Here is a 27,597-nt window from a genome sequence, read left to right as displayed (position 1 = left end):
AAGGACAGACAGGGAGTTGTCCAGAGTTGCAGACCATCAGAGCTCAGGGCCTGGAGGTCTTCTCTCCCTACCCCTCCGCTTTATTGGAGAGAAGACAGGCCAAGAGGGAGGTCACAGAGCAGGTAGGGCCGGGAAATGCCCCCAGCACTCAGCTTCTCTGAGATGCCCTCCCAGGGCAGTCTGGTCAAGGGCAAGCTGAGCTCAGTGGCCATTGCTGACCTTGCTGGTTAGGAAGCCCTTGAGACTCTCTGGAGATGTGGCCTCTCCGATGGCAGAGGGCAGATGTTTCTGGAGTGGGACAGGTGTCCCTACTTCAGGTCTCTTGTATTAGCCCCCTGTAGTCCTCCTCCAGGGCTCGTGGGCACCAGATGCAGAGCCATGCACGTGCCTGGGAGGGACGAGGTTGTGCCCTGGATTGGAGCAGCCCTAATCGCAGCATGCGGATCCCCAGCCAGGCAGCCAGCTGGGGCAGAGGTTTGGAGGAAGGAGAGCCCTGCCTCTGGTGGGTCCTGGCCCGATGCAGACGTGCCTTCAATCTGCACCCAGGCAAATCCAGTTCTACTGGCCACATCTTGGTAACAACCAGGCAGAGTTCAGTGTAAGGGGATCCAGAGCAGGAGATCGGGGGTTCAGGGCTTTTCCACTGACCTCCTGTGAGACTTTTGGAAAAGCTTCTCTCCCTTCTTGGTTCCAGTTTCCTCTTCTGTGCCTTGGGGCTAATCATCCCTCCCCACCCCAGTGCCTCAGCTGGGACAGTAGCTCCGATCTGTCACATTCTCCCTCATCAGGCCTAACCCTACCCAAATTCATCCCCAGCAGGGACGGCCTCCCCCCACCCCCTGCAGTTCTCTGCAGTGTCCTCTTTGAAGTTCCCCCAATAGGCTTTCCTGCCGCCTGCAAAACCAGCATGGACAGGCTGGGAAGGGTGACCCAGCGCCTGAGATACCTCAGCCTGTCTCCCCGAGCCCTTATCTCCAGACCCAGCTGGAAACTTGATGTGTTTATTTGCTTCTCCCAGGACCTCCTCTGTTCAACCCACATCTTTGTTGGTGCTGCCAGAAAGAAGTGACCTGCCTGCAGATGGCTGTGTCTGGTACCCAGGTGGGGGCTGAGGAGGGAGGGGACCGTAGTAAATCCCTCCAGCCTGCAGCCTGCATGGTGACCCCGTCGGGGTAGAGGAGACAGCGGAGGAGGTTTGGAGAGATGGGGACAGAGGCACCAGGAGAAAGATTTAGGGACAGAGTTGCCCAAATCCTAAATGGACCGGAACCAGAAGGGAGGGAGGGGAGGGAGGAGAGGAAGGGAGAAGCCCGCAGTACTTAACGGGAGTCAGCACAATGCCTTCTCCTCTGTGGCGTTGGATGTATAGAGTTCTTTTTTTATTGAGGATTGCCAATTCACAAACTTTAGTGCTTTATGTATCTCATTTAATCTTCACAATTTTCTAAGTATGTTTTGTCACCCCCAGTTTGCCTATGAGACCGCAGAGGCTAAGTAGTTTGTTCAAGGTCACACAGCAGAGCTGGGATTTGAACCAGGTCCCTCCAAAGCCCACATCCTAACTACTACTCCGCATCCTTGCCCACCCCAAGCAGACTCGACAGGGGCACCACCACCGTGGGCCCAGCCTCACCCACCCACTGCCTCCTCTTTGGTTGGTCTGATTTACTCTAGAATCAGTCCACTGTGGTGTCAAGCCAGGGCTTTATGGCTGTAGAACTTCAGGAGAATGTCAGCCCTCGGGTAAATTCTACCCCCAGGCCCTCTGAACTCGGTCTGCGCAAAGAACTCAGTTTTAGACAATCAGACAAGCGACACTGGATTTCACAATATCTCCGATCATACTTGTTTGGCTGGATAGCTTTGTGGAAAATTTCTGTGGTTTGCTAGCTAGCTTTTGTAATCTGCTTGGCTATCAAGTTTGGGATATTTATAATATTTATAAACTGACTTTAGCATAGTCCAGGCAGCTGGTCTTTAAAGAATTCTTCTGGGCTGAGTTTAAGGAAGTTCCCTGAGCCAAGAATGAAGGAATTTTTCCCTCTGTTGGCAGCAAATGCATTTTGTAGGAGTGGGTAGAGATTTTCAAACTTTTTGTTTTGTTTTTTGAGAGGGGGAGTCAGTTGAAATTCTTGACCCTTCTCTCAATAGAGAGAATGTCCCCACAGGCATTTGCTTTATTCAGGTCCAAAAGGTTTGGAGCTGACACCTGGATTCCGAGACAAAAATAAGTGATGGTGCGGCCCCCTGTCCCTCCCTGTCCCCAGGCTCATCCTGGACCTGGGCCTGGGACTGAGCCTAGGACCAAGGCCACCCCGGGGAAGCATGTCCTCAGAGACCTCTGCCCACGTTCCCTCCCATCTCCCTGTAGCCTGCTCTCACCTCACCCCCACCTGTGAACTGAGCCACACGGAGGGGCTAACACCCACCATGACACTTCTTACTTGCATTATAACTGGGGATAGGGTCTTACCCTAAATCATGCATTCTCAACGGGGGCAACATTGCCCCAGAGGGGATGAAAATTGGTCCAGGGTGGAGAGGGCACTGACAACCTTAGATATTCCAGTGGTTTCTGACCCTCCAAAGGACCACAGAACATAAACAGATATACAGTACATCTGTGTAAGGAAGAAGTAAAATGATCTCTATTTGCAGATGACCTAATCTTGTATATAGAAAATCCTAAGGAATCGCAGTACTAAAATTTCATTGGGGGAGTCATGACTAGGAAAAAATTTGCCTAAAAAGGCTCCTTAGGGGGGCAGTAATGGGCAAAAAAGTTGGAGAAGCACTGTCCTTAAAGAAAAAAATAGAATTAGGATAAGTTCAAATTCTGGGACACTGGGACCGGAAGGTTGGGGTGTGAGTTTTCTGGGCCCTGCATCATGTGAGATCAACAGACCAGGAGGGCACAGGAAGGAGAGAGTGGAAAACCACCCCCCACCCCCCCAAATGCATGGCAACGCATTGGGCAGTGTGGGCCACAGAGGGCTCCAATGTAGACACAGTCTCCCTGTGGGGCAAATCCCAACTCTGCCACATTCAAGTTTAATGACCCGGAGCAAGGTACTCCGCCTTCCTGCCCTAACCCTCACCCCACGTCCTGGACAGAACGAGGATGATGATGTAACCGCACAGGGTGTCTGGGGAGACTAAATGAGGTTAGCTGTGCTGAATGAGAAGAGTGTCCAGCATGTAGTTATCTTTCAGTCGTGTTAGCTGGGAGCTTTATTCACCTGGTTGTCCAGGAGCCTTTCACACCTGGATGGGATGGGTCATTGTGCTCTCTCCAGGGTTCAGTGAGCTCAGGTGGAACCCCTGCTGGATGCTTCTAGAAGAGGATGGGGAGGGAGTCTGACTACACTTGAGGCTCTGTATTAGGGGGTCCTCCTCAGAAGTTCTTGCCCATCTGTCCACAGTTTCATGGACTTTTCTGTTGCTAAAGTGACACCTGTATCTTGAAGAGTGACTCTAACTCCATTCCTTTTTTTTTTTTTTTTTTAAATATATATTTTGGGCATGCCACGAGGCTTGCAGGATCTCAGTTAGTTCCCCGACCAGGGATTGAACCCAGGCCACAGCCGTGATGGCACCGAATCCTAACCATTAGGCCACCAGGGAACTCCCTATCTAACTCCATTCCTAATTAAATTCCTAACTCAATTCCTAACCTTAATGACCAAATATGACCCTAAATTTGATATAACCCCAAATCTTAACCTTAGGCCTCACCCGGACTCCTAACCCCACCCCATCTTATTCCGGTTCTAACGTGGGCCCTAACCTTAGCTCTAATCCTTACTCTAATGCCCCTGGTAACCCAGTATTTCCCAAAATTAAGTCCCTCACTTCCACAGTCACAAGTTTTGCTATACCTGTGTTCCTTCTGAGCTTGTAGTTACTTCATATTTGTCTTTAAATTAGACCTGTAAAGAATCCCATTTTAGCATCATTCTGAGCAACCATGTTCCAGAAATCACGGTGTTGAGAGGCTGGCTATATTTTTTCTAATAGATGTTAAAATAAATACAAAGCGGTTAACACGTTAAAAATGTTTCTCCATGCACCATCTACCTAAAGATATCTCCCACACCACCGGAAGTATGCGTGGCACTTTGGAAAAGACTGCTGCTACCCAGAGCCTTTATCTGACACCACACCCCTCGCCATCCGCGGAGAGCAGCAGCCTCGACACCAGGCCCTGTGAGGCTGCAGCGCCCTCTGCTGGCGAGTCTGGGAGCTGCTCTAGCTCAGCTCCCCTTCCATCTGGGCAGGATCCACAAGGTGCGACTCTCTCTGACTTGACATTTCATGTCACTAGCTGTGTAGTTCCCTTAATTGTGAGGACTGAGGAGAGGTGAGAAAGGACCCCTTCCTCTAGGTATAGGGCAGCCGGGGTGTGAGGTGGAGACAAGCCTAAGGTCAGAGGAGGTGGGTGGGGGCGGGGCCTGCGGGAGGTGCAGGGTGAAAGGTCAACTCTGAATTATGGAGAATTGTCAAGGTTGGCACTAGGGGTCAGAGTGAGTCTAGGGTAGGAACATGGGTGGAGGTGGGGCTGGCCAGGGCTAGATGAGGGGAGGGTGCAGGGTGGGGGAACAGCAGGGCCAAGCACTGGAGCAGCGGCTGAGTTTTGTGCAGTTAAAAGGAAGAGCAAGGTTGAGGTTAAAGCAGATTTTCAAGTGACCTTCCTGGGGGTGTCACTGAGCTCTTGGGCCTCAAAAAGAGGCCTGAGAGTAGGGGAGGGCTGGGAAGGGCTGAGCTGGGCTGCCACAGGAAAGCTGTTGTCTGCTCCAGGTCTGTGTGGCTGAAACCTCCCATCTGGGTGTTTTTGGGACACAAAGTCACCTACTGCTCAACCACTCCAAGGTAGACTCCCCTGCTCTCCTTCCTGGCTCCCTGGGACCCAGGACCCCCCGCCCCACTAAGTTGTCTGCTCCATGCCAGATCTTGTTCTTTATTCCCTTGAAGACAAGCCGAAGTCCTTTGTTGGCTAAGATCCAATATCTGTTTACTTTTCTATAACTTATAAAGCAATAAGACTGTCATCTTTGTTGTCAGTAAAATAAGATCTTACATTTGTGTGGCTCTTCATACATTAAAAGGCTACTTTCACAAACATTTTCTCATTGGTTCACACAAGATCCTATGAGGTAAAAACAACCCATATTATACCATTTTACAGAGTCAGAGCCTAAGCATCAACGAGTTTGATGCACCAGACTAGAGTCAGAGGCAACTAAGTGAGGATTGTAACTCAGTGTCCTGACTTCTAGCCCAGCAAGCTTGTGGTTAGTTGACATGGATAAACCTGAGATAGAATTCAAAGATGAAGCACAGGAGACATATTTAGATTTGCAATGAGAGACTAAAACTCCAGGACTGGAACTTGGGCACCTGGGACAGGTAGGTGGGGCTAAGGGTAGTGGCACTGCTCAAATCACATTACCTGGCTCGTCACCCAGGCCATGGGGGTGCTAATTCCTACACTGCCTGTGCCAGGGGAATCCCTGCAGGCACTAATGAGAACTCCATCTGTGACATCCAGGGTACAGGATTATCCAGCAGGGGGCAGAGGTAAAGTTCCTACAGACCCTGGTCTCTGGCCCCTGACTCCCTCTAGGGGGTAATTCTTGAAGCTGGTGCTTCTTTCCCTCCAGGTGGCTCCCCGCTTTGGAGATGATCCCAGACAGGCCCACCCTGGTCTGCCCACTTGGAATGGGGGTTCTTATCCTTGAGGCCCATATCTGAGCAACAAGGGGCGCTCAGCTCTGCTAAGTCCTGAAAGACCCCCCCACAAAGAACAGCTATGCCAGCAAGTGCCCCCTTCGCCAAGCAAGAGGCTGCTCAGTGGCTCCTGGGGTGGGCTGAGCAGAGTCTGTGATTGGTGCATCAGGCTTTGACGATTCGCATCTTTATTGGAGGCTGTGACAGTGGAGAGAGGGCAGAACAGCCCTTTGCTGTAAAACCTGTGATCAACTCCATCTGAAGGTAGAAAGCATTGTGAGGCTGGGCTTGGAGCTGGCAATCAGCAGGCTCAGTCCCCAGGTGGGGCTGAGGGGAAGAAGCTGTGAGGAGTGGCCCAAGCACTGCCTTGCTGCTGCCAAGATGGTCATCACAGCCAGACTGAGGCTCCAGCCCCCTCCTCCCCTCACCCACCAGCCTGTTTTACTGAGCTTCAGAGCCAGCGCCTACTTTAAATCGGAATCTTATTTGAAATGCATCAGAGTTCACTGTTAGAGCCAGCAATCTCAACGTGGTGGCACGTTCCTATGTGATCCCTCAGTGGGTCTTCAGGGCCCCCGCTGGATGGGGGCAGGGGTGTGGGTGCAAAGCCTTCACCCACGTGAAAGCTGAGGCCATGGAGGCATCCCAGTATCAGGGGGCCAAGGAAGAGGGATGGGAGAGGGGCAGAGGGGAAGGGACAGTTGTTCTGCTAGTCAGATGAGACTGGCCTGACCTGCCTGTGTTCTGCTGCTGACCTCTAGTGTGACCACAAGGTTGGGGACCTTAGCTTAGGGCTGGGACCAAGGGTTCAAGAATGAAAACCTCCTTGACCACTGCCTCAGAGGCCTGCTGTCCATTCCTAAAACCCCAGAATGGCAGAGCTGGATGCGAGCTCTAGGACCATGGTGGCTAACCACCCCATTTTATAGGTGGGGACGTGGGGGCTCAGGAAGGGGCCCTTCCCTGGGTTCCGCTCAATGCACACAGTCAGGGCCAGGGCCAGGACCTTCTCTGCTGTTCCACACTGCTTCTCTCTGGAGAAGCAGTCTATCAGAGCAATGGTTCTGAAACTTGGCAGGCATCAGAATTGTCTGGAGAATGCACTAAAGCAGCTTGCTGGGAGATTCCAATGCTGCGGGTCCCTGGAGTCCACTGAAAGCGGTGCTGGGTTGGAGGACACACCTCAGGAGGGCTGGGGGCCGGGGGCAGTGCAGAGGGCGTGAAGGGCAAAGCCTCGACTAAGGGGAGGCATCTGTGTGGGCAGGAGGAGGGAAGCAGGCTTGGAAGGGTCACAGTCTGGAAGCACGGACAGGCATGCAGCAAGCAGCAGCCCCTGTCTCTGCTGAGAGGAGGCCCTTTGTGGGTGAAAATACTTCGGAGAGGAGGTGAACAGAGCTGGCCTCTGGGCAGGCAAAAGCTAGGAGAACCCAAATCCCTAAGGGGTGGTTTGGTTTGAAAGGCACTTTGGTACCCCTGGGACCGCTGGTGTTGCAGGCAGTGTCTGTGGGTGCTGTCAGCAGGTCCCCCCTGGGGCCATGGCCAGGGGTCAGGGAGGAGTGTCAAGGACACCCTTGGGAGTGGGAATCGGGTGGCTGGGGCAATACGGGGGCCACTTCGATAGCCCAGCAGCCAGGCCTTCTCCACCAGGGACCTCCCTGGTTCTGGCACCTGGAGGAGAGGGGCCAGGGGTCTGGTGAGCTAACTTAGCCGTGCTCCCAGGGCCGCACAGGGATCTGTGCGGTGGCTGCTTGGCAGGTGGCTGCTTGGCCTTGGAACCTTCTCTGTGGGCTTTTTAGAGAAGAGGAATTTGGTCCCAGAGAAGGAAACTGATTCTGGACCAAATGACAAAGGAGAACTGGGGACCAGGACCTGGGAATGCTGTGATGGGCGGGGCCTGGCTCAGGGACCCCATCCCTCTCTGTCCCCAGAAGAGTCTGAGCCAGTCATCCCTTCCTCTCAGCTCTGCTGGGAAGCCCTTTCTGCCAAGCTGTGGCCAGCCAGAGGGGTAGCAATGCCTTCTGCCCCTGCTGAGGCCGGCCCTTCCAGCAGACCTTCGAAGTAGGTGCCCAGAGCCTGCAGGTTGAGTGCAGGCTGGCTTGCGGGCAACGAGGGGGTCTGTAGGCACAGGAAGCGGTTGTATTTCCTCAGGCCCCCCTGCGGATCACGGCGGTGTGCGGTCAGCAGCTCCTTGAAGTTGACCATGTGCAGGGCCAGCAGGCGGGCCTCAGCCCGGGACAGGACAGCCGCCCGCACCAGGGGCTGCAGGGACGCAAAGCACTGCAGGCTGCTGAAGGAGTGGACGTGCAGGGCCAGCTGGGGGCCCGGGGACACCTCGAGGAGGCGGCACAGGTCGCGCATGGTCAGTACGGCTGCCAGGGCGCTGCGCTCACTCACGTTTCTCGCCAGGTAGGTCTTGGCCAGACTCTTGAGTTTGAAGCTGCTGGCCCCGGGCACGCACTCCCGGATGAGGGGCAGGGCGGCCAGGAAGCCTGAGATGGCGTTCTGGAACTCCCCCAGCTTGTTCATGTTCTCCAGGGCCTGGAAGAAGTAGGGGAGGCCGGGCCCCCACAGCTTGTAGCAGGCCAGGATGGGCCGGCGCATGTTGCCCAGGAAGCACAGGAAGTGCTGCAGCCCCACCTCCAGGGAGACGGCCTTGGAGTAGATGTTGAAGGCCTCGGGCTGGATGATCACGCGGAATTGGCTTTCCTGGTTCACGGCCGCCAGCTGGCTAATATTCTGGGCTGGGCAGGAGAGAAGGGCAGCGTGAGGCCCCAAGGGCACCGTGGGGCACCACCGGGAGCAGGGGGTCCTCTAGGGCTGCCGACCCCCCCCCCCCATCCAGAGACCCCCACCTTGGGGCCTGCTGGCAGGAAACAAACATCAGCCTCAAATGCAGCCCTGACCCTGGCTCTGATGGGGACGGGGCTCAGAAGGGGAGGCGGGGCTGCCCTCCACGCCCCCTTGCTCCCCTGCTGGAGTCCAGCTCCCTCCTGCCCTGCCACCTTCCCGAGTTCACCAAACGCTTTCACTCTGGGTCCCTCCTGTCTGTCTTCTGCCAGCCTCCACCCACCTGCACTCGAGACCCCTCACTGTCTCTGCCTAGCCCTCCACTCCCTTTCCCCTGGCCTCCAATCCCATCGGTCACATAGCTAAGGCCCTCAGCTGTCAGAGCACTGGGTCAGACAGCACACCTGCCCGGTCCACTCCATGCAGAGCATGGCCCAGAATCTTCCAGTGAGGTCTGCAAACTGCTTCTCTGTCCTGTGGAAACACCTGCTGCTTCCGTCTGCCTGGGCTGGCACCACATTGAGTCCAGGCCACAGGACAAGGCCTGGCCTTCTGCAGGGCCAGGGCAAGCACTGTGGAGTTGAGGGAGAAGGGGTCATATTTCTCTGGGACCTTGGCTCTGCTGGCCTCCCTGTGCAGCTACCATGGAACGAATGGGCCCTGTATTCAGAAATGTGTAGTCATGGCCTAAGGCTGTGCTTGGATTGCTGGTCTCACAGCAGCGACTTTCACATCGTGTTTCTGTTTAGAAGTGTGTTCCCAAGGCTCCCTAAGATGGGGGTGGGGTGGGCAGGAACCCTGGAGGCTCTTGCCTTAAGCCTTTAGGCACTGGTCAAAGCAGACATCCTTATTCAAAGAACCAAGTTCAAATACCTGGGAGGCCCAGTGCTCTGCCCACTCTCTGGCTGCAGCCATCGGCCAGAGATCAGGGCTCTCCCGGACTCGTAGATCGCTCTATCTGCACTTAGCCTGGGGACTCAGGGACTAAGCTAGAAAGGGGTGGGGGGTGGCCATTGGAGAACCCACTTTCGTTGTCAATCTTGAGGTCAAAGAAAACCAGGGGCCTGTCTTCTGCTCGGGAGTCCTCCAGGTTCTCGTCCAGGACCCCGAGGGAACTGGGGCCCTCCAGCTGGAGGTCACTGGACTCGCTGCTGCTGTCGGCCAGCTCTCGGGAGGACTGCAACACAGAAAAACCAACAGGTCAGGGGTCTGCGTGGGGTGAGAGGGAGCGCGGTGGCAACGTGAGCCCGTGCCCGTGAGCAGGCGTGCATGAGTGTGGCAGGGGGGACTCAAGCACGTGGGTATCGTAGGGGCATCTGTGTGCACCTGAGGGAGGGCATGTTACTGGGAAAGGGAAGATGGGTCTCCAAGCGAGAGCATGAATGGATGTGTACGTGCATGTGTGAGGGTTGTGCGTGTGAACCAGGGCATGTGCATTAGTGCGTGAGTAGGATGAGATCACGCGGGCAAGTGTGAGTGTGCGTGAAAAATGTGTGGGAATGAATGCAAATATCGTGTGTGTGTGCATCTGGGTGTGAACGAGGGGTGTGGGATTGTGGACCTGTGTTGACACAAGTGTGTGTGTAAGTGTGATACTGTGTGGGTGAGTGTGCGCACGGGTGAGCAGGGCTGGGCGTGGAGGATCAGGGAAGGTGCCAGTGCCGAGGCTGGCAGGGCCCGACGTGTCTGCTCCTGACTTCGTCTCTCTGAGCAGACTCAGAACAAACATCATAAACCTGGGACGGGGAAGGAGGCTCATCTCGAACCTCAGGTGTTTCTCTGGAAGGGGCAAGGTGCCTGGCTTTTCCTGTCCCCCAAGCGAGCTGAGGTCCCAGTGTCCTGCACAAAGGAGAGGGGAGGGCTGCTGGGCCTCTGGGACGCCAGCCACATCTAGGGGGACACACAGAGCCTGGCTGTGAGAACAGTGGAGAGAAGGCTCCCCAGGTTTGGCGTCCAGGAGATGGTGCTTAGGGAAGCCGGAGGCCAGGCCTCCTCCAAGGCTGGCACCTGAGGGTCTGTTCTCTCCCGCGCCAAGGCAAGAACACTGTTGAAATGCCTTGGGGGTGGGGAAGAGCTCTGGCTATAAGAGTTTAAACCCTGGGGCTGGGGCTAAAGAGAGAGGTGGAGTCTTTTGTAATGTAGAGTTAATTGCTTATCATTTGCACACCTGCCAAAGCCCCAGACGTTCAGTCTTTGGTGGTCTGCTCAGAACCTCCTGTGAATGCCACCTGTGGACACTAATCAGACACCGGGAGGGACATGGCCAATGTCACAGGGCCGGCTGGGGGCACTGCTGGGACAGAGTCCAGAGCAGGCCTCGATCTTTCCCCCTTCGGGACTGTCCCTGGTGGCTGATGGAGTCGGCCTCACCTGGGGCCATCGGAGGCCTCCCTGAACTCTGGCCTCTGGCTAACATCCCTGGTCTGGGGCAGAATTAGCATACTTTCTTAAGCCTTTCCACCCTCCAGGTGAAACATTTGTTTTACCAAAACATCAGCCAAGAGCAAAGTCTTTACTAATCACAATTAAAATGTGCTTCCTGAGAGGGGCTGATCTGTATTTGCCTTTCATAGCCCTACCCCAGGCTCACCAACTTCCTCCTAGTCACTGATAGAAACAGACATTCACTCTGAGTCCATCTAGAGCTGGTTTTGTTTACAGCAGCCTGTGAGTTCTGGGACTTTATACCTGAGGCCCTAATTTGACAAAAGATATGCCTTGCATATCTGTATTCTCGATTTGGCCATACATCCATTTGGCCTGTCTTGCTCTGAGTCTCTGTCTCGCTGTCACGGCTCCCTTGCCTCCCTATAAGGAGCCTTCTCCAGGAGTCTTCCTTAAAGTTGCTAGCCTGTAGACAGGAGACGCTGCCTTCTTCCCCCATGGGAGAATCAAGTTGTTTTCTATCTCCAATCTTCCGGTGCCTGTTCTGATCACAAGGCAGGGGTGCTCTCACACTTGGGCTGGTGGAAAGAGCTGGACTCCCCTTGCTATGGCCTCCCCTGGGCTTCAGCTGAAGAGCTGTCCCCTTGGCCGAGTCCTCTCTGCCACCCACCGACACAGTACGCTGGGCTTTTCCTTCTTTCTTCTTCTCTTTGCTCCAAACTGCAGAAGCCCTTGCAGTGGCCCAGGGTGCTTCCATCTGTCTTCTGGTACTGTCTCTTCAGGCTGTAGGGCCAGAGTCTTCTCTTCAGATATTCTCTTCCAAGGGTTGAGTTCCCTGGCAAGCAGCACAGCTGCATCCTTGAGCTAACTCCCCCATCTTTATACCAGGGTCATTTATGATAGCCATGAGAACCTCATTTTTTAAGAGCTTCCCATGGTCCTGGGGTCATTTTCTCTTTTATAGTCATGGAAATATCCTTCATCCTGAACTTATTGAAGACCTGCTGGCTCCCTTAATAAAAGGACACCCCTTTCCGCTGAGTTGTCAGGGGAGGGAGGGCTGAATCTTCCAGCCGTGACTCCTCTTCCTCCCAGATTCCTCTTGTCCTTGGGAACTTCCATAAAGTATGGCTACCCCATGGGACTGGTCTCACTGGAGTGCCTCCCACTGAACTCCAGCCAGCTGTAAACGCAATTCCCCCTCCCTGCCGTAAATCCCAGCAGTACAGCTGGGAAGTACTGACACAATTAAAAAAGACTTTTTTAAAGACCCAGAGTTAACAGAATCAGCACATAGAGGCTCCAGTGCAGGATGTCTTTCTGGCCCTGCTCATTTTCTGCCCCTGTTCCACACCCCAAGACTGCCATTTCCCGACCTTATTCCACAATCAGGATAATGGGGAGTGGGGGATAGAGAGGGAGAGTGGCAGAGACCAGAACCCAAGAATCTAGGAGAGGGCCTTTCATTGGAAAAAGCTGAGATTTGCTTGGAAGGGAAAGGAATGGCAACAGAAGGAACTGGAGCGGGAAAGAGACCAGAGCCCATGTGTGAGGACTCAAAGTGAAAAGTGGGATAAGGCTTTGAGGGACCAGGGAGTGGGAGATGATGAGGGCTAGGGTGAAGTGGTGGAGGATTTAAGGAGTGCTGCTGTGAGTTATGAGTTGGATCCCCTGTAATAGTCTTTGAAAGATGTGAGTAAATACTGGACACTTGGTTAATGGACTGTGTTTCTTTGACTGCAAAACTGTGTTCAGACTGAGCCACGTGGGATCTGGGATTTTTTTTCGGGATACACGGGCAACTAGGACACACAGGTAATCAGGTTCATGAGCTCTATTTCACTTATCTTCATCACAGTCAACTTAGCAGATCAATCACATCCCAACTCAACACAGCAGGTGTAATGGCCAGTCCAAGGTGCTCATAGGAAGCAGCTGGGTTGACATCACCTTCCAGAAGTCTAGGAGGTTTAGCTGGGAAGATCCAGTATTTCCCCTCCGCACCTGGATCATATCCCAGCAATGTACACCTCACCTCTGCTGAAGGCTGATACGTATACAAATGGGCAGCATTTCTCTGACACAAATGTGCAATTGACTCCCCCAATTTAGTGAGTCTCTGCCTTGGTTGTGCATAAGCAGCTTAAAAAAATCTTGATGTCCAGGCTGCACCCCAGACCAAGTCAGTTAGAATCTCTGGGGGTGGGACCCAGGAATCTGTCCTTGGTAAAACCCCCCAAGTGACACCAGTGTACAGCCAGGATTGGCAACCACTGTCCTAATTACTGATTTATTCCACGTTTGGGCATCAGCAAATCAGACAGGAGCCAAACTCTTTGATATTCAACATCCTCACCTGAAGATACCTATCTAGTATCTGACATTAATACTAATCAAGAGTCCCCAGCTCCTGAGGAACTTTCTTAGCACCCGAGCTTAAGCAACAGCTGGGATCAGTGTGGCAAGGCACGCACCGCTGTATTTTGCAGACACAAAACCACAGCTCTTGCGAAGCCTGAAGGCCCCAGAGATACTTCACATGTTACCTGTTAACCTAAACGATCCCATTAGCCAGCCTGTGGCCCCTACTGCCCTCTGCCCACTGCTCTGGCCCCTCTGCAGGCTGCTGCTGCCCATCGGAGAACACGGCTCCCATCTTCTCAGCTGAGCACCTGTTTCTTTTTCTGATACGCACACTCACCAGCATCACGGTCCCTCCCCTGGATCAGCTGCTCCCACAGGCCTCCCTTCCACTGCCGGTCACCACTGCCACTTCTGCCAGGGGCTGCCCCCTCGGCTAGGCCTCCTCCTGATTCCACTTGGTCCTGCTGCTATCGGGCACTGGGGTGAGTCTTCTGTCTGAAGAGTGGATGAGAGCATCTATCTTTTTCAGCTTCGGATCCGTTAACACGGGGCCCGCAGCAGACATGTGTCTGACCTACCTCATTTTTAAGCACAGTCCTCACTCCAGGTCTCCAGCATCAGACCTGTGTCTCGCCCCTGAACCCCAAGACTACAGCCCCAGTGCCTCTCCCAGCAGGGGTGGGGTCTCCTACAGAACACCCCTGCTGCCCAGGCAGCCTCTCCCCAGCAGCCCTGCCCACCACGCCAGGTCTGTGCCAGAACCGACCCCCCTGACGTCTCGATTCCAGCCACTGACACAGCTGCAGCCCGAGCAGGGGGCCTACACACCCTGGTACACTTGGAAACGCAGCATCTTAGCAGACCAGTATTCTACAACTCTCACACACTGGCAGGTTAAAGGCTGCAGAGAGGGGAGGACAGGGGAGTCTGGAGCACCCTGCAAATGTTGCCCTGCTCCCTTCCTCCAAGGAACTCTGGGAACACCAGGGATCTGGAAGGGGGTATGGAAGGTGGGTGAGAGATGCACCTACTTAGGGGGATCTAATTTGTGTTCTTTTTACATTTTTTTTTTTCCAACAAGTTTCGGACTCGTGTAATGGTTAATTTGAAAAACTTGTCGGAAGAACCCCTACACAAAGGCAGTGATCCTCTGGCTCTTTTGCCTCCAGACCTGCTCTCCAAAGGTGAGCAGCTGCTTCTAATCGTCTAATTCTTCATAACCTGAAATGTGCTTCTCCTTCCTGAGTTGATCAACCTCAGATAACATCCAGTGGCTCCTTGCTGACAGCTGAGCCCTAGACTAACCACCCCCTGTCCCTCCCCACCCCCAAAATATTGCTGGTTTCAGTGCCTCCACCTGACACTCATGAAGTCTGGCAAGACTAAGGGCGTTCCAATCCTTTTCTCGCTCTTTCCTTCCCAGGCTTCTGTCGCTACCCAAGGTTAGTCTTGTTTTAATTTTATCAAGATTGTGGGATAGAAAGAAGTGTCCAGATTTCAGAGGAATTTAGAACATGGAAAGACTCAAAAAGTGATTGGCTGTGAGGAATAATAAAAAGCATAGCGGGAGTCCTGGGCAGCTCTGGGGTCTATGGCTTCTGTAACTAGGCAGATGGTGCAACTTACTGGGAGGAGAGGCGGAGAGGTGAGTTTGAGGCTTCTATGGGGCATCCGAGTGGAGCCGTCAGGACGCCATTGGCTCTACTGGTCCGGCGGGCAGGAGCCCATAGTGAAGCCGTGGGTGTGGCTGAGATCATGGGGGGAGTACACAGACTAGAAAGAGAAGAAGGCCTGGACCTAAGCTGGAGAACAACGGTTAAAAGAACAAAGAGAGCTGAAGGGGGAGTGGGGAGGAGCAGCCAGAGCTCCAGGAGGAAGTGTCCTGAACCCAAAGGATGCAGAGTCTTTTGGGGAGTTAGGACTGAAGATGACCACTGGACTTGGAGGCATGGAGGTTACCTTGGCGCTGGTGGCAGGGCTCACTGGCATGGTGGGGAAGGGCAGGGGAGTGGGGTGAGGAAGGAGCACCAAGGGGGTGAAGGTCTGGGGTGGGGGGTTGCCGAGATAGGAAAGACTTTCTTCAGGGTGCCTAGCTGTAGCCCATAGGATGTGTTTGAAGACACAAATGAGGATGGGGAGATGCAGTAGGCTCCCAAGGAGACAGGAGGGCGCGGCCAGGAAGAGGGGGAGTGAGTCCTAGAGGGAGGTGGCCATCCCCACCACCCTAACAGAAGGAACGGGGGAAGGATGTAACCTGGTCGGGTCAATCTGTCATCAGAGAGCGAGATGGGGGCTGCTCCCATGCCACCTGTCATCCTCCGAGGGCAGAAGGTGCGGCCACCTGGCAAGAGCGAGGGGGGCGGGGATGAGGGACCAGAGCTAGGGAAGTGGAGGTGCAGCGAGGGGCCGTGGAGAGCAGAGGGGCATGCTGAGGCAGGAGGCCAGGGAGCCCAGGAGACAATCATTTGTAGCTTTCCTGGCCTTGACTTTTCTCCATCGCCAAGTTGGCCTCCAGGTGGCGGCGTGGAGCAGGGGAACGCTACTGAATCCTTCCAGGGCTGTCTTTGGAGGGCAGGCTACCAGGAGGCCGGGGGTGGGGGAGGCAGGGCACTGAGATCCTGTTGAAAGGTTGGCTGAAATGGGGGACCTTGCTGGCTGGTGGGCAGAAGGCAGAGGCAGAGGCAGAAGGAGCTGGAAGGGAGAGGGCAGAGGTCCTGGAAGGAACGGATTGAGAGCTCAAGGAGCAGACGGCTGTGGTCAGAGTCTGCGTGGGACAGTTTAGAGATGGAAAGTTCTCAGTGATGGTGAGGTCTGGGGGGAGGGGGCATGGGGGATGGGGTTGGCGGCTGCAGGGGAATGGGGCAAAGAACCCTGAAAGGTCAAGGCGAGGAGAGACCAGGGTGGTGGATATTGAAGTCACCCAGGAAGGCTGGACCTGCGTGGGGAGAGGAAACCTAGGAGGCAGTCTTCCTACGTGGGGGGAGGCAGGAGGATGTCTGAGATGAGCTGGGGAAAGTGGGGTTCATCTGGAGAGCCCGAACCTCAAAGGCACAGGGGATCTTGCCAGACGGTGGGACCCAAACAGGAGGCACAGAGGGCCTGGACCCCACCTCCCACCTCTGATGTGGGGGAAAGAGGGACATAGCAGCCTCACAGGTGAACCAAGCGTCAGTGCAGGGAGGAGACAAAAACCACCTGCAGGGAAGAGCTAAGCCCAGCAGGGAATCTGATGGTCATGGAAGAAGGGTTTGCAAGGGTGATCGTTCAACAAGTATTTATTGAGCAGCCGCACCTGCCAGGGCCTGGGAGCGACACAGTCCCTGCCCTCGTGGGCTTACATCCTGGCAGAGGCCCAGTGGGAAGGCTTGGGGTGGGGGGATGGGGCAGTGGGCGGTGCAAAGGGTGTGAGAAGCTTCCTTGTCTTGGGCAAAGAGGCCCGAGGATGTGAGGAACAAGGGCCTGAATCTCAGTCACGCCCCCCTGGCTGGGGAGGACAGGTCTCTTTGCCCAGAGGTCCATGGAGCCATTCATTCCCTGGTTCACTCTCTGATGATGTATTGGATGCCAACTGTGTGTAGGGCCTTTAGGTGCGTGGGCTGGGCAGCAGGGTGGAGGGGGCCCGGGGAGCAGAGGGCGTGTGTTGGCCACAAGGTTACAAGAGGAAGGTGACCAGGGTCAGGGCTGCAGAGGAGGGAGGCACTTGGGGCTCTCAGAGGCTTGTCTGCGGGGGACCCGTGCTGGTGGGAGGCCTCTTTGGAGGGTGGGGTGGTGGGAATGCTTCTGGAGGGACTTCCAGTGGGACCTGGACTTGGGGATTCTCCATGGGGTCTCTGCCAGAGTCCCCAGGGGAGACTCCTGCTCCAAGAGTCTGGGGTGCTCTGCCTCCCCCGAGCCCCCCCCTAAGAGAGGCATCAAGCTGGGGAGCCACAGAGAGAGGAAGGGCAAAGAAGTTGTTGAGCCACTGGGCCACACGCGGGGAGCTGCGGAGGGAGCGCCCGCGGGATCGTGCTGCCTGTCCCGCCCGGCGGGGTTGGCCGCTGGCCCTTTGGAGGTGGGCGGGACACTCCTGGGGATTGGCAGGTTGGCTGGGAGTCCCGGTGGTGGCCGGGGTGGTGGCCTGGACCGGCCCTTGGGAGGGAGAACAAGTCCACATGGGGGCACAATACACTCTGAGGGGCAGGCGTAAGATGTGGCGAAGGCGCGGGTTTCTTTGTGCTCTGCGTGATAGGAAGTTGATCCCACGGTGGATGGCAGCTTGCTCCTGGTGAGCGGCAGGCTGTCCGGGACACTCGGCATCAGGGACGGCAGCTTGCTCGGCAGGATGGTGGGGAGGCCAAGCCGGGGGTCGGCATGTGCCACGGGGCAGACGAGAGGCCCGGCAGGGCTGGGATGCTCGGTGAGCTCTCGGCGGGGGGTGGGCTGGCGAGGAGGGAGGTGCGACGGTCTCCGTGGGCTCCACACGCTTTCCAACACAGAACCTCAGACTGAGGGCTGGAAGGGACCTCAGGGGCCACCCAGTCCAACCTTCCACTCTATTCCGATCCCTTTTGCCCCTGGACAGGTGACAGCCCAGCCTCCATTAACAAACCTCCAGGGACAGAAGGGTCACAACCCGTAAGGTCACTTGTTCCATTGTGGGATGGCTTTAAAGAAGTTCTTCTTACATGGAGTCACCATGTGCTTGTTTGGGCCCTGCACGGGGCTGCCCTGTGCCCTCACACCCCCAGAGAGCCCTCAACAGCTGCCATTAACCAGGGAATGAACGCTTGTCCACCCTCCTCACCGAGGACTTAAGAGGGCAGAAAATGCATAAGGAAGCTCCAGACACAGGCATTGGCTAGTCCAGAAATGAGACAGAGCTCTGGAAGGAAGCCCTCTCCCAGCTTTTCAGAAGAGTACATATGATTACTGAAGGCTCCTGCCCTGGTATGGAGGGAGGGTCGGGGTGATCCAGACCACAGCTGGCATTTGGAGACTATCCTCTGGACAGCTCAGGACTCACTGCCTCGCTGGTAAATTCCCCAGGCGCAAGGCGAGTCTGAGAGTCACCTGCTGTGGCTGTGCCCCCTGGGACCTGGAATGGGGGGAGGCAGGAGTCCTAGGCCGAACTTCTGAGCCACTCACCGAGTTTTCGGCATCTGAGTCTTCCGAGCTGCTGATCACCACGACGCGCTCCTCTGAAATGGGGTAGGGGAGACAATGTTAGGGCCTGCCAGGGGTGCCCGTGGATGGGGCCCAGGGTGTTCTCCCGTGGGGATCCTTGCAGGCCAGTGGACCGGGTGGGTGACGTGTGCCCTGCAAGGGAGGATGTGAACGTTCAGCGTGTGGATCTGCTTGTGCAGAGGGGTTATTCAAGGTGGCTTTCCATCACTGCCTACTGTGCCTCGCCTGTGAACACTTAATTCAGCTGTTGGCCCTGGAGTGATTCAGAATTTACTACCTGTGGAGGGGGCGTGACAAGCACCACCTGGTTTGGAACCTTTTGCCGTCCTAAAGCAGCACACTGGTTTATTCCACTTCTCAGCTCCGTGAGCCACGAGATGTTTGAGTTAAAAGATACTTTATCGGGCTTCCCTGGTGGCGCAGTGGTTAAGAATCCGCCTGCCGATGCAGGGGACACGGGTTCGAGCCCTGGTCCGGGAAGATCCCACATGCCCTAGAGCAACTAAGCCCGTGCGCCACAACTACTGAGCCTGCGCTCTAGAGCCCACGAACCACAGCTACTGAGCCCGCATGCCACAATTACTGAAGCCCACACGCCTAGAGCCCGTGCTCCACAACAAGAGGAGCCACTGCAATGGGAAGCCCGTGCACCAGAAGGAAGAGTAGCCCCCGCCCACCGCAACTAGAGAAAGCCCGCGCACAGCAACAAAGACCCAACGCAGCCAATAAATAAATAAACAACTTAATTAATTAATTTTAAAAAAGGATACTTTATCTAGGTTAATCAAAACCTTCTGATTACAATAGTATTTGTGAGCAAGGATTATCAGTCAGGGCTGAGTGTGTGACCAGGGTCGGGGTTCAGTGTGACCAGGGACAGGGGTCAGTGTGGGACCTAGAATGAAAATAAAGCTGGACTCTGGGTAAAACAGATCCAGGAAGAACTGTCTTGAACATTCCAGAATTCTATGGGTTGACCTCAACTCACGTGAAAAGACTCCCTCCCTGGCAGGGGCCGTAAAAGGTATCTAGGACAAACGAGGTACCTTAGGCAGGTGGCAGAAAAATTTGGGAACCGATGGATGTGGACTTTACTCAAGTCCTCTCTGGGCACATGCCAGGCACCCACCAACAAACATTTCTTGGGGAGACCCACCCCGTGCAGAGGCACAGTGCTGGGTTCTGTACGAGTGTGAACAGTGTGTTAGGGGAAGGAACTAAGGAGATGTGGTCTTTGGCCCGTCACGCTCGTCACACTGGCATCCCAGCAGAGCACAGGCTAAACTATCCACTCACACCCCCCAGACCAACCCTGGGCTTTCCCTTCCCCGTTTGCTGGCAGCTGAGGGCAGGACACACAGGGAATGCTGTTGGCTTTGGGCTCCGTGGGTAGGGTCAGGATGCAGAAGAGGGGTCCCACCCAGCCCCTGGAGGACAGCGTGCAGGCCTCAGCCTCTGCTGCCCACCCACCTCCCTACCTGCCTCCCCAGGGTCGCTGGTCGCATGGTTGCTCTCGGGCAGGAAGGTCTCATTTCCCATGACGGGGCTCTTGGGGCTGGGGGCCCTGTCCAGGTGGGGTGGCGAGACTGCCTTGGAGGTGCTGGGCCTGGGCTGCTCGGGGGAGCTCCGAGCCAACCTTGACTCTTTCTCCTCCTCAGACTCCATCTTGATGACCTTCCTGGGGCACTCGGTCTGGCAGGACTTCCTCTTCTGTGGTGTGGCTGTGTTGGAGACCTCCTGTGCAGCGGGGAGTCACAGGGTAGGGTCAGGGGCTTCCCACTGGGGCAGCGGGCAGAGACCAGACCTGGGTGGCAGGAACCTGTGCCCCCCGTGCCCTTTGCTCCTGCTCTTCCCTCTGCTATCTGCCATGCAGATCACACCTCTCTATACAGGATGCCCTCCCAGGTCAGCATGCACACTGGCCCTGCTGGTGACCACTGACCACCGACCTCTGCTGGCCTCTGACTGCCCTGGGAGGGGCTCACGCTTGGAGAGGAGCTTCCTGGCAGGGCAACCAAGAGCAGGGAGAGCGTAGAGTAGGTAGTAGGTGCCTATTGAGGTCTGGATTCTCACTTCAGCTCCACCTCTTACCGCCTAGGAGGATCTGGGCCCTCGGAAGGGAAGGGGAGGGGAGGGCGGGGGAGAACCTTACCTCTCTGCAGGAGGGGTCTTTGATGGAGTAGGCGTACACTGGCACAGGGTGTGCCCCTGGCACCGGCTGTACCACAGCCAATCCTGGGACCTGCACCTGGGCCCTCTGCGCCTCCTCTGGCTGCAAAGTCAGGAAATGAGGGTAGTCAGAAATGACCAGGCAGCAGGACCAGGGCCAGGTCCCCAGGCCTGGGGTCAGCCCAGTCCCCAAGGCCTCACCCAGAAACAGGTGCAGGCTGCCCAGTCCAAAGCCCAGAGCCTACTGGGGACCAGAAGTCCTCCCCACAGCTTCCATGACTTCACCCCCTTGTGACCCTGAGGTGCTGGCATCCAGGGACCACTTCAATGCCTGTGCATCCTAACGGGGCTGCAAGATGACCTCAGGGATCACACTGCCCAACAACTCAAGGTTCGCTTGACAACTAGGCCCAGCCTAGACAACTCCAGGGACAAAGTGCTCACTACTAATGGAAGCAGTTCATCTCCGGCTGCAAAGTCATAGCAGGGAGGAAATCCTTCCACTGAGCTGACACTGGCCTCCTGTCACCTGTTCACAATAGCCAAAAGGTGGAAACAACCCAAATGTCCATCAGCTGATGAATGGATAAACAAAATGTGGGACAGCCATTCAGGGGAATATTATCCAGCCATAAAAAGGAATGAAGTTCTGACACACACAACGTGGATGAACCCTGAACACATCAGGCTAAGTGAAAAGCCAGCCACAGAAGAATACATACTGTATGATTCCTTATATGAAATATTCAGAAGTGCCAATGCACAGAGACAGCAGATTGGTGGTTGCCAGGGGATGGGGGAGGGGAAGTGAGGAGTGACTGCTTCATGGGTACCGGGTTTCCTTTTGGAGTAATGAAAGTACTCTGGAACTAGAGGTGGGATGGTTGTACCAGACTGTGAGTGTACTAAGCGTCACTGGATTGTACACTTTAAAATAGTTAAAATGGTGAATTTTCTTATGTGAATTTTACAATAAAATTATAGTTTAAAAAAAGAGGATGGTACTATATTACGATTATTGCCAATCTACAGAGAAGGAAACCGAGGCACAAAGAGGTGAAGTGATTTCCTAAGGTCACATACCTAATAAGGGCCTGGACCAGGGCTTGAATCGTGTTTTCGAAATGCAAGTTCCCTTCCTGCACCCACTGTATCCTTTAACATCCCTCTGCACCATCTTTCTCTACCGTGTGACACTGAAGAATAAGCTGGACCTTTTGCTGAAACCAAGTGGGTGACGTGGAGAGTGTCCCTCCGCAAGGGGAGGCCCAGACTCCGGGGCTCAATCCAGGGGCCCTGGCCTGCCACTCCTGCCTGCAGTCCTGACCCCTTGGCACCTCACACCCCCTGTTTGCTCAGTGGATGACCATCCATCAGGAGCCTGCAGTCCGTCCACCCAGTGAAGGAAGGGGATTCCCACACAGCTGGAGGGGGCTCTGGGTTGAGCAGAGAAAAGCCAGGCACTGGGCTGTAAGAGGATGAGGCCAGGGATGTGCTTTCCTCAGGACAAGCTCTGTCCCTCCCGTGTGGTGGGGGACGTGGTAAGGCCCACCCTCACGGGGTGAACAGCAGGGATTACCTGGCCGAGCCCAGGCTGGGAAAGGCAGGGAAAGCCCCGCACGACAGGCCATGTGCTGGGGACCGGGACCCTGAGGTGGGGCTCTTCTTGGTATCGAGTGCTTTCATGTGAAATGTGGGCTCCCAAATCATTGGCTATAATGGACTGATTTCCTTCCCTCCTCCTTGCTTCCCGGGTTTCTTTTTCTCAACATCTTTACAGAAAGGGAGGAGAGCTGGATCAGAGAGCGCACCTGTGTGTGGGAAGGGGCGAGGGGATGATCTCCCAGGTCATATTCTCCCAGGCCTCTAGGGAAAGTACACAATCTCCACAGAACTCTCTGTGCCAGTGTTCTGCAAACTACAGTTGTGACCCACGAGTGGATCATGAAAGCAATGTCATGACTAGCATTTTTTTGTATTACATAGAATAGTACAGAACAGAAAATTAGAGTAGCTCCCATGTTTACAAGCATAATTTGTTTTGCAAAACTTCTGTTTTAGCTACAGGTATGTGCATGTGTATACCCTGTAGGTTAGATGTAAAATATATTTTTTACAGTGGGTTGTGGTCAAAAAAGTTTAAACCACTTCACATTCATTAAGATGGCCACTATTTTTAAAAAAAGTGTGAATGAGAAATGTAGAGAAATTGGAACCGCTGTGCACTGTCGGTGGTAACGCAGAATAAGACGCAGCCACTATGGAAAACTCTATGGTGGTTCCTCAAAAATTAAAAACAGAATTAGTATATGATCCAGCAATTCCACTTCTAGGCAAATTTTATGTTGTATGTATTTGATTACCATTAAAAATGAAAGAGTTGAAAAGGTCCTGGTCTATCCTTCATGTGTGTCTCTGCAAACTGCTGGCATGTAAGAGAACCTCTTTCCACCTGGGCTGTGAACTCCCCCAAGACAGGGCTGGGCTCCTCTCCACCTCTGTCCCAACCTCCCTGACACCCCTTGCAATGTTAGTGAAGCAGGGGACACACATGAGGGCTCAGTAAAGAAAAAAAATCATGATGACTGATTTATAGTTGTTTTATAGTTTTAAAGCAATTTATTTTTTTTCCATTGTATTGTGACGTCATTGCAAAAAGAGCCTGTGAGAAATGGAGGAGGGAAAATGTCCGAGCCAATATCCCACCCAAGTGCTCCTAGTTAAGCCTGTTGGTGTTTTTCATCCTCTCCGCCTACAGGCACAGGGTGGCGATGAAAGTACACCAGCAGTTTCAAGAGGGATGAGTGTTGGCCCTAGAAGCCCAGTTCCTGCCTCCTAAGGCAGGAACGTGGGTCCAAGAGTTGCCTTTCTTCTGGCACAACCAGACCATGCCTGCCACCCTCAAGCGGCCACACCTGTCCTTTGCACGCATGGTGTGTGACCCACTTCCATTCCCCAGCTCCATCCACCCTCACCCCCAAGCCTATTACCAAAGTGAAAGCAAGAGACTTTGCAGGAAGAGGATTCTTCTGAGGCTCCAAGTTCAAACTGCTTAGTAGTTGGTAGTGAGAGGTCACAAGACAAGACCTGGCAAAATGCCTAGACCTTATTCACACAAGGGAGTACGGGCTCTCTTGCTGTTCATTAACCAGCAACTGGCACCTGGAAGACAGCGCAATCTGTGGACCCAGGGCACTTTCAACTATCATTCATATGATTTCTTTGGGGACATTTTTCATTCTAGCACTGTTTGTAATGCCCAAACAACCTAAACAGCCAAGGAGTCAGCTAAAAATAAACCATGCTACATCCACTTAATGGACCACTGTGCAGATGCAAAAAGGCATCAGGAAGCTCCCTGTCTACTGATAAGGTAAGAATTCCCAAATACTATTATGCCTAGGGCACAATACTATGTATATGTGATACTGTGCTACTTTTGTACAAAAAAAAAAAAAAAAGGAAAGCAAATATATATAGTCATATTTGCTTGTAATTACATAAAAAAATTTTGGAAGGATATGTAAAAATTAATAAAGATAGGAATATGGGTATAAGAACTGGACAGACAGGGGACAAGGTGGGAGAGAGACATTATTACTTTTAGGTTTTTATTTCTGACCATGTGATTGTATTGTTTATCCAAAAAATGGGCTAACTGAAACTTGAACCATCTGTGCCTCTAACAGGCTTTGAATGGGAGAGTTTCAGAAAATAAGGAGTGAAGTATGCCTGCAAGTAAAGAATTGAGAGTGTGTGCAAAGCTTATTTTCTTTTATCTGGGCAAAAATTAAAACACATTCCTTGGAACAGAGCTGTTGCTGCCTGTTCTGCAGAGAAACTTTTCTTTTTGAGGGTTGTGGTGAATGGATGAACATACATAAAAAAACTAAAAAAATATTTTAAAAATATATAAAACAAAATTAAAATAAAGTTGCTGGTCAGTCTTACTGTTTTACACTAAGTTGAAACAGTTGAAAACAACTGTTACAGTTTTATTGCTCTGAGTAACTGACAAAGCAGAAACTATCCAGTTTTTGTAGTAAAGGCGTCACACGCAAACAAGCAAAATGCATGAAAAAGTCAAATGGTTTGCCTCATTCTCCAAGAGCCACAACTCAAGCTGAACTGTGAAAGTGGTTTAACACTGTATCCTAGGTGATCTTTTTTTCCCTCCTCCAGTTTATTTTTTTGTTTGTTTTATTTATAATCTGATTTAAAACAATCAGATTCAAGTTGGTTAATTTTAGTTATGTAACAACCTGACATGATGGAGGAAAACGACCTTTAAAGGGATTGTGTCTATGGTTTGATTCACTTAGAAATTTTATTTTCTTATAACTTAGGTGCAATAAAATGTGTTTTTTCATGTTAAAAAAAAATGGGCTAAAATGTCCTTTTTTAACTTTTTTTTTTTTTTGGCTGCACCATGTGGCTTGCGGGATGTTGAACCCAGGCCACGGTAGTGAAAGCCTGGAATCCTAACCACTAGATCACCAGAGAACTCCCCTGGTGTTTTTTTGTTTTATTTTTTTTTTTAATGATTTTTGTTTTGTTTTATTTATTTATTTATTTTTATTGTTTTTTTTTTTTAATGCGCCATCTTATTTTATTTTTATTTATTTATTATTTTAGGGTGTGCTGTGAGGCACATGCAATCTTAGTTCCCCAACCAGGGATTGAACTTGCACCCCCTGTAGTGGAAGTGTGGAGTCTTTACCACTGGACCACCGGGGAGGTTCCCCCCTGGTGTTTTTTACTTTTGTATATGGGTATATGGGAATGCAGTACCCAAGGCCGTTAGGAAGTGGCTTCAAGTCCTGCCCCTAGCTTGCTGTGTGGCCTCAGGTTAAGTCACACCCTCTCTGGGAGCCTTAGCTTCATCCTCTGTACAAGAGAAGGTTAGAATCCAAGATCTCTCCTAGCTTTGAAACTCTCAGATCCTAAGTTCTGCCTCCTAACAGGAAGCCTCTCCTGATTGCCTCAGCCTACAGCAATCTCTCTCTCCTGTAGGCCATGCCATGGCAAAGCTAGAAAGGCTGATCACCCTCACCATAAGACCTGCTTTCCATGGAGGACTAGTCAGTCCTGGGCCCAGACCCTCAATAGGCACGTACACCTGGATGACCAGGATGGGGAGCAGACCAGATGCCCGGTCCAAGAAGAAACTGAAGAAGCTTATCCTGGCAGAGAGGAGCCATGCATGCAAGCACCCAAGAGGACAGATTAAAGGGATGCCGTTGCATTTCCACCCAGGGACGCACTCTAAGTCAGAGCAGTCCAGAGATGGGAGTGGCTGCCTCAAGAATGAGGGAGCTTTCTGTCCCTGGAGGGTGTGCATGATAGCTGGACAGCCACAGGTCAGGGGTGCTGCAGAGGTGATGCCAACATTAGAGGGAGTGTGGGCACTTCCCAACCCTGAAAACTATGGTTCTTGGAACTCTGCTGGCCCTGAAATCACACCGATGGAACCCAGGCTACTGTGATCACTGTCTGACTCCTGGCCCCATTCTTCATTTGTCTCCAAGATCCATGTGTGGGGGGAGACGAGGGGAAGGTCCACATACCTGGGGTGGGGCACACAGAGGGGAGGGTCATCTGCCACATCTATCAAGGGCCTGCCTACCAGCGACCACCTCCTTTATCTCCTATCCATCCCTGGGCCTAACCCCTCCTGAACCCATCAAGAGCTACACTTTGGCATTTGGGAGCCCAGAGCCAGGCAGCCAGCCCTTCCTTTGTTCCCTCCCACTGAAGGCCCCAGTCCAGGTCCTTGCTGTCCCTCTCTCAGGTGCTCTTCCTCCTCTACTGCCTGTAGACACAGGGAGAGCAAGACTCAGTTTCCTTCCTTACACAGGGGAACTCCCAACCCACCTGACCGGCAGGACATACCACCTCCCCTTCAGACCTCAAGCCCATCTCACCAGGTCAACGTCAAAAGTGTCTCTGGGTGTGCGGGCAGCTTCTGGGCTGGCTCTCCTGGAAAGAGCTGCATCTGGAGAACACAGAGAAGGTCACAGGCAAGTCAGAGACATCCCTGGTGAGAAGCATCCTGTCTCGGGACAGTGACAAAGGAAACATCCCCGTTGCTTTTCCTGGAGACCCATTCTCCAGGGCCTCTGGCAGCACTGGGGCAGCTCCATGGAGGGGCTGTAATTGGAAAGAAAGCTCCCTGACTGCAATGGGCATGAACTCAGCCAGAAGGAAGAGAGAGGTAGCACTAGAGAGTGCTTGCCTTTGGCTCCAAACCCCAAGCACAGCTCTCTCCATCTTGGGGCTATCACCAAGGCAAAGCATGGACAATCCTAACACCGTTACTGCTCACTGATTTCTCTGCATAGTGAGAGCTCCGTGATACTCTTCTGACCTGCACCCTGTTTTTATTAAATCTAAATCTCTCATGCTTCAGAAAAAAATAACTCCTTTCTCTGCCACTGCCCGGTTACAACACCCAAGGCAAGCTGCTTAAACTCTACGCAGGTCATTTCCTGTACATGGGGTAACAGTCACCACCTAGGTGGAGAAGGCACAACTGCATGCCCACTCTAGTACTGCACTTTTATGAGCCCACGTCCACTATCTCCAAGGGCAGGAGTAAGCAAGGTCTCCATCACTGGCACCTACCTGAGAACCTTCGGATTCTGTAGCCTCCCTCCCCTTACCCAGTAAGGGCATCCTCACACCAGCTGACCAGAACTCAAGAGTCCAGCCTAGAGATTTTGTCAAAGAGCCATTAAAGCCTCCCCACCCTGGAGGCCCTCTTGTGCACCCCCTGTGTCTCTTGGAACCCCCCTGATATCTCCAGCTCCTATAAAGGTGCTGCAACTCCTGGATTTGTATTGCAGAGCCAAGCACTGTCTCATTCTCCAGCTATGTAATGTGCCCCAACCTTGTCTCCCAGTTGGACTGGAGAACTCCAGGTCAGGAACTGGTGTGCTGTCTCCATACTTCCCAAGTGCCCAGTACAAGGCAGGGCCCATAAAGGTTGGCAGTTGGTCCAGA

General features: G+C 53.4%; 1 protein-coding gene across 11 annotated transcripts in view; it reads right to left on the bottom strand.

Moving 5' to 3' along the window:
- Positions 1–1,405: 1,405 nt before the first annotated feature.
- The window catches only part of PML (PML nuclear body scaffold), a 47,455-nt gene continuing 21,263 nt past the window's right edge, over positions 1,406–27,597 (bottom strand). The window contains exons 4-9 of one of the 11 annotated variants that reach the window (XM_082387686.1): positions 26,520–26,590; positions 20,579–20,698; positions 19,905–20,163; positions 18,388–18,440; positions 9,541–9,691; positions 1,406–8,468 (exon numbers count right to left, since the gene is read on the bottom strand). In XM_082387686.1, the coding sequence (XP_082243812.1) occupies positions 7,684–8,468; positions 9,541–9,691; positions 18,388–18,440; positions 19,905–20,163; positions 20,579–20,698; positions 26,520–26,590 (1,439 nt within the window). In that variant the 3' untranslated portion in view covers positions 1,406–7,683. Of the gene's footprint in view, positions 8,469–9,540; positions 9,692–16,520; positions 17,817–18,312; positions 18,441–19,904; positions 20,164–20,578; positions 20,699–26,519; positions 26,591–27,597 lie in introns of those variants that run through there. The other 10 variants (XM_082387683.1, XM_082387687.1, XR_014243355.1 and 7 more) reach the window with 10 other exon arrangements.

This window comes from Balaenoptera borealis (genome assembly GCF_965194805.1).
Source record: "Balaenoptera borealis genome assembly, chromosome: 3".
In the NCBI taxonomy this organism is placed as follows: Eukaryota; Metazoa; Chordata; class Mammalia; order Artiodactyla; family Balaenopteridae; genus Balaenoptera; species Balaenoptera borealis.
This window is presented reverse-complemented; position numbering and strand designations above follow the sequence as displayed.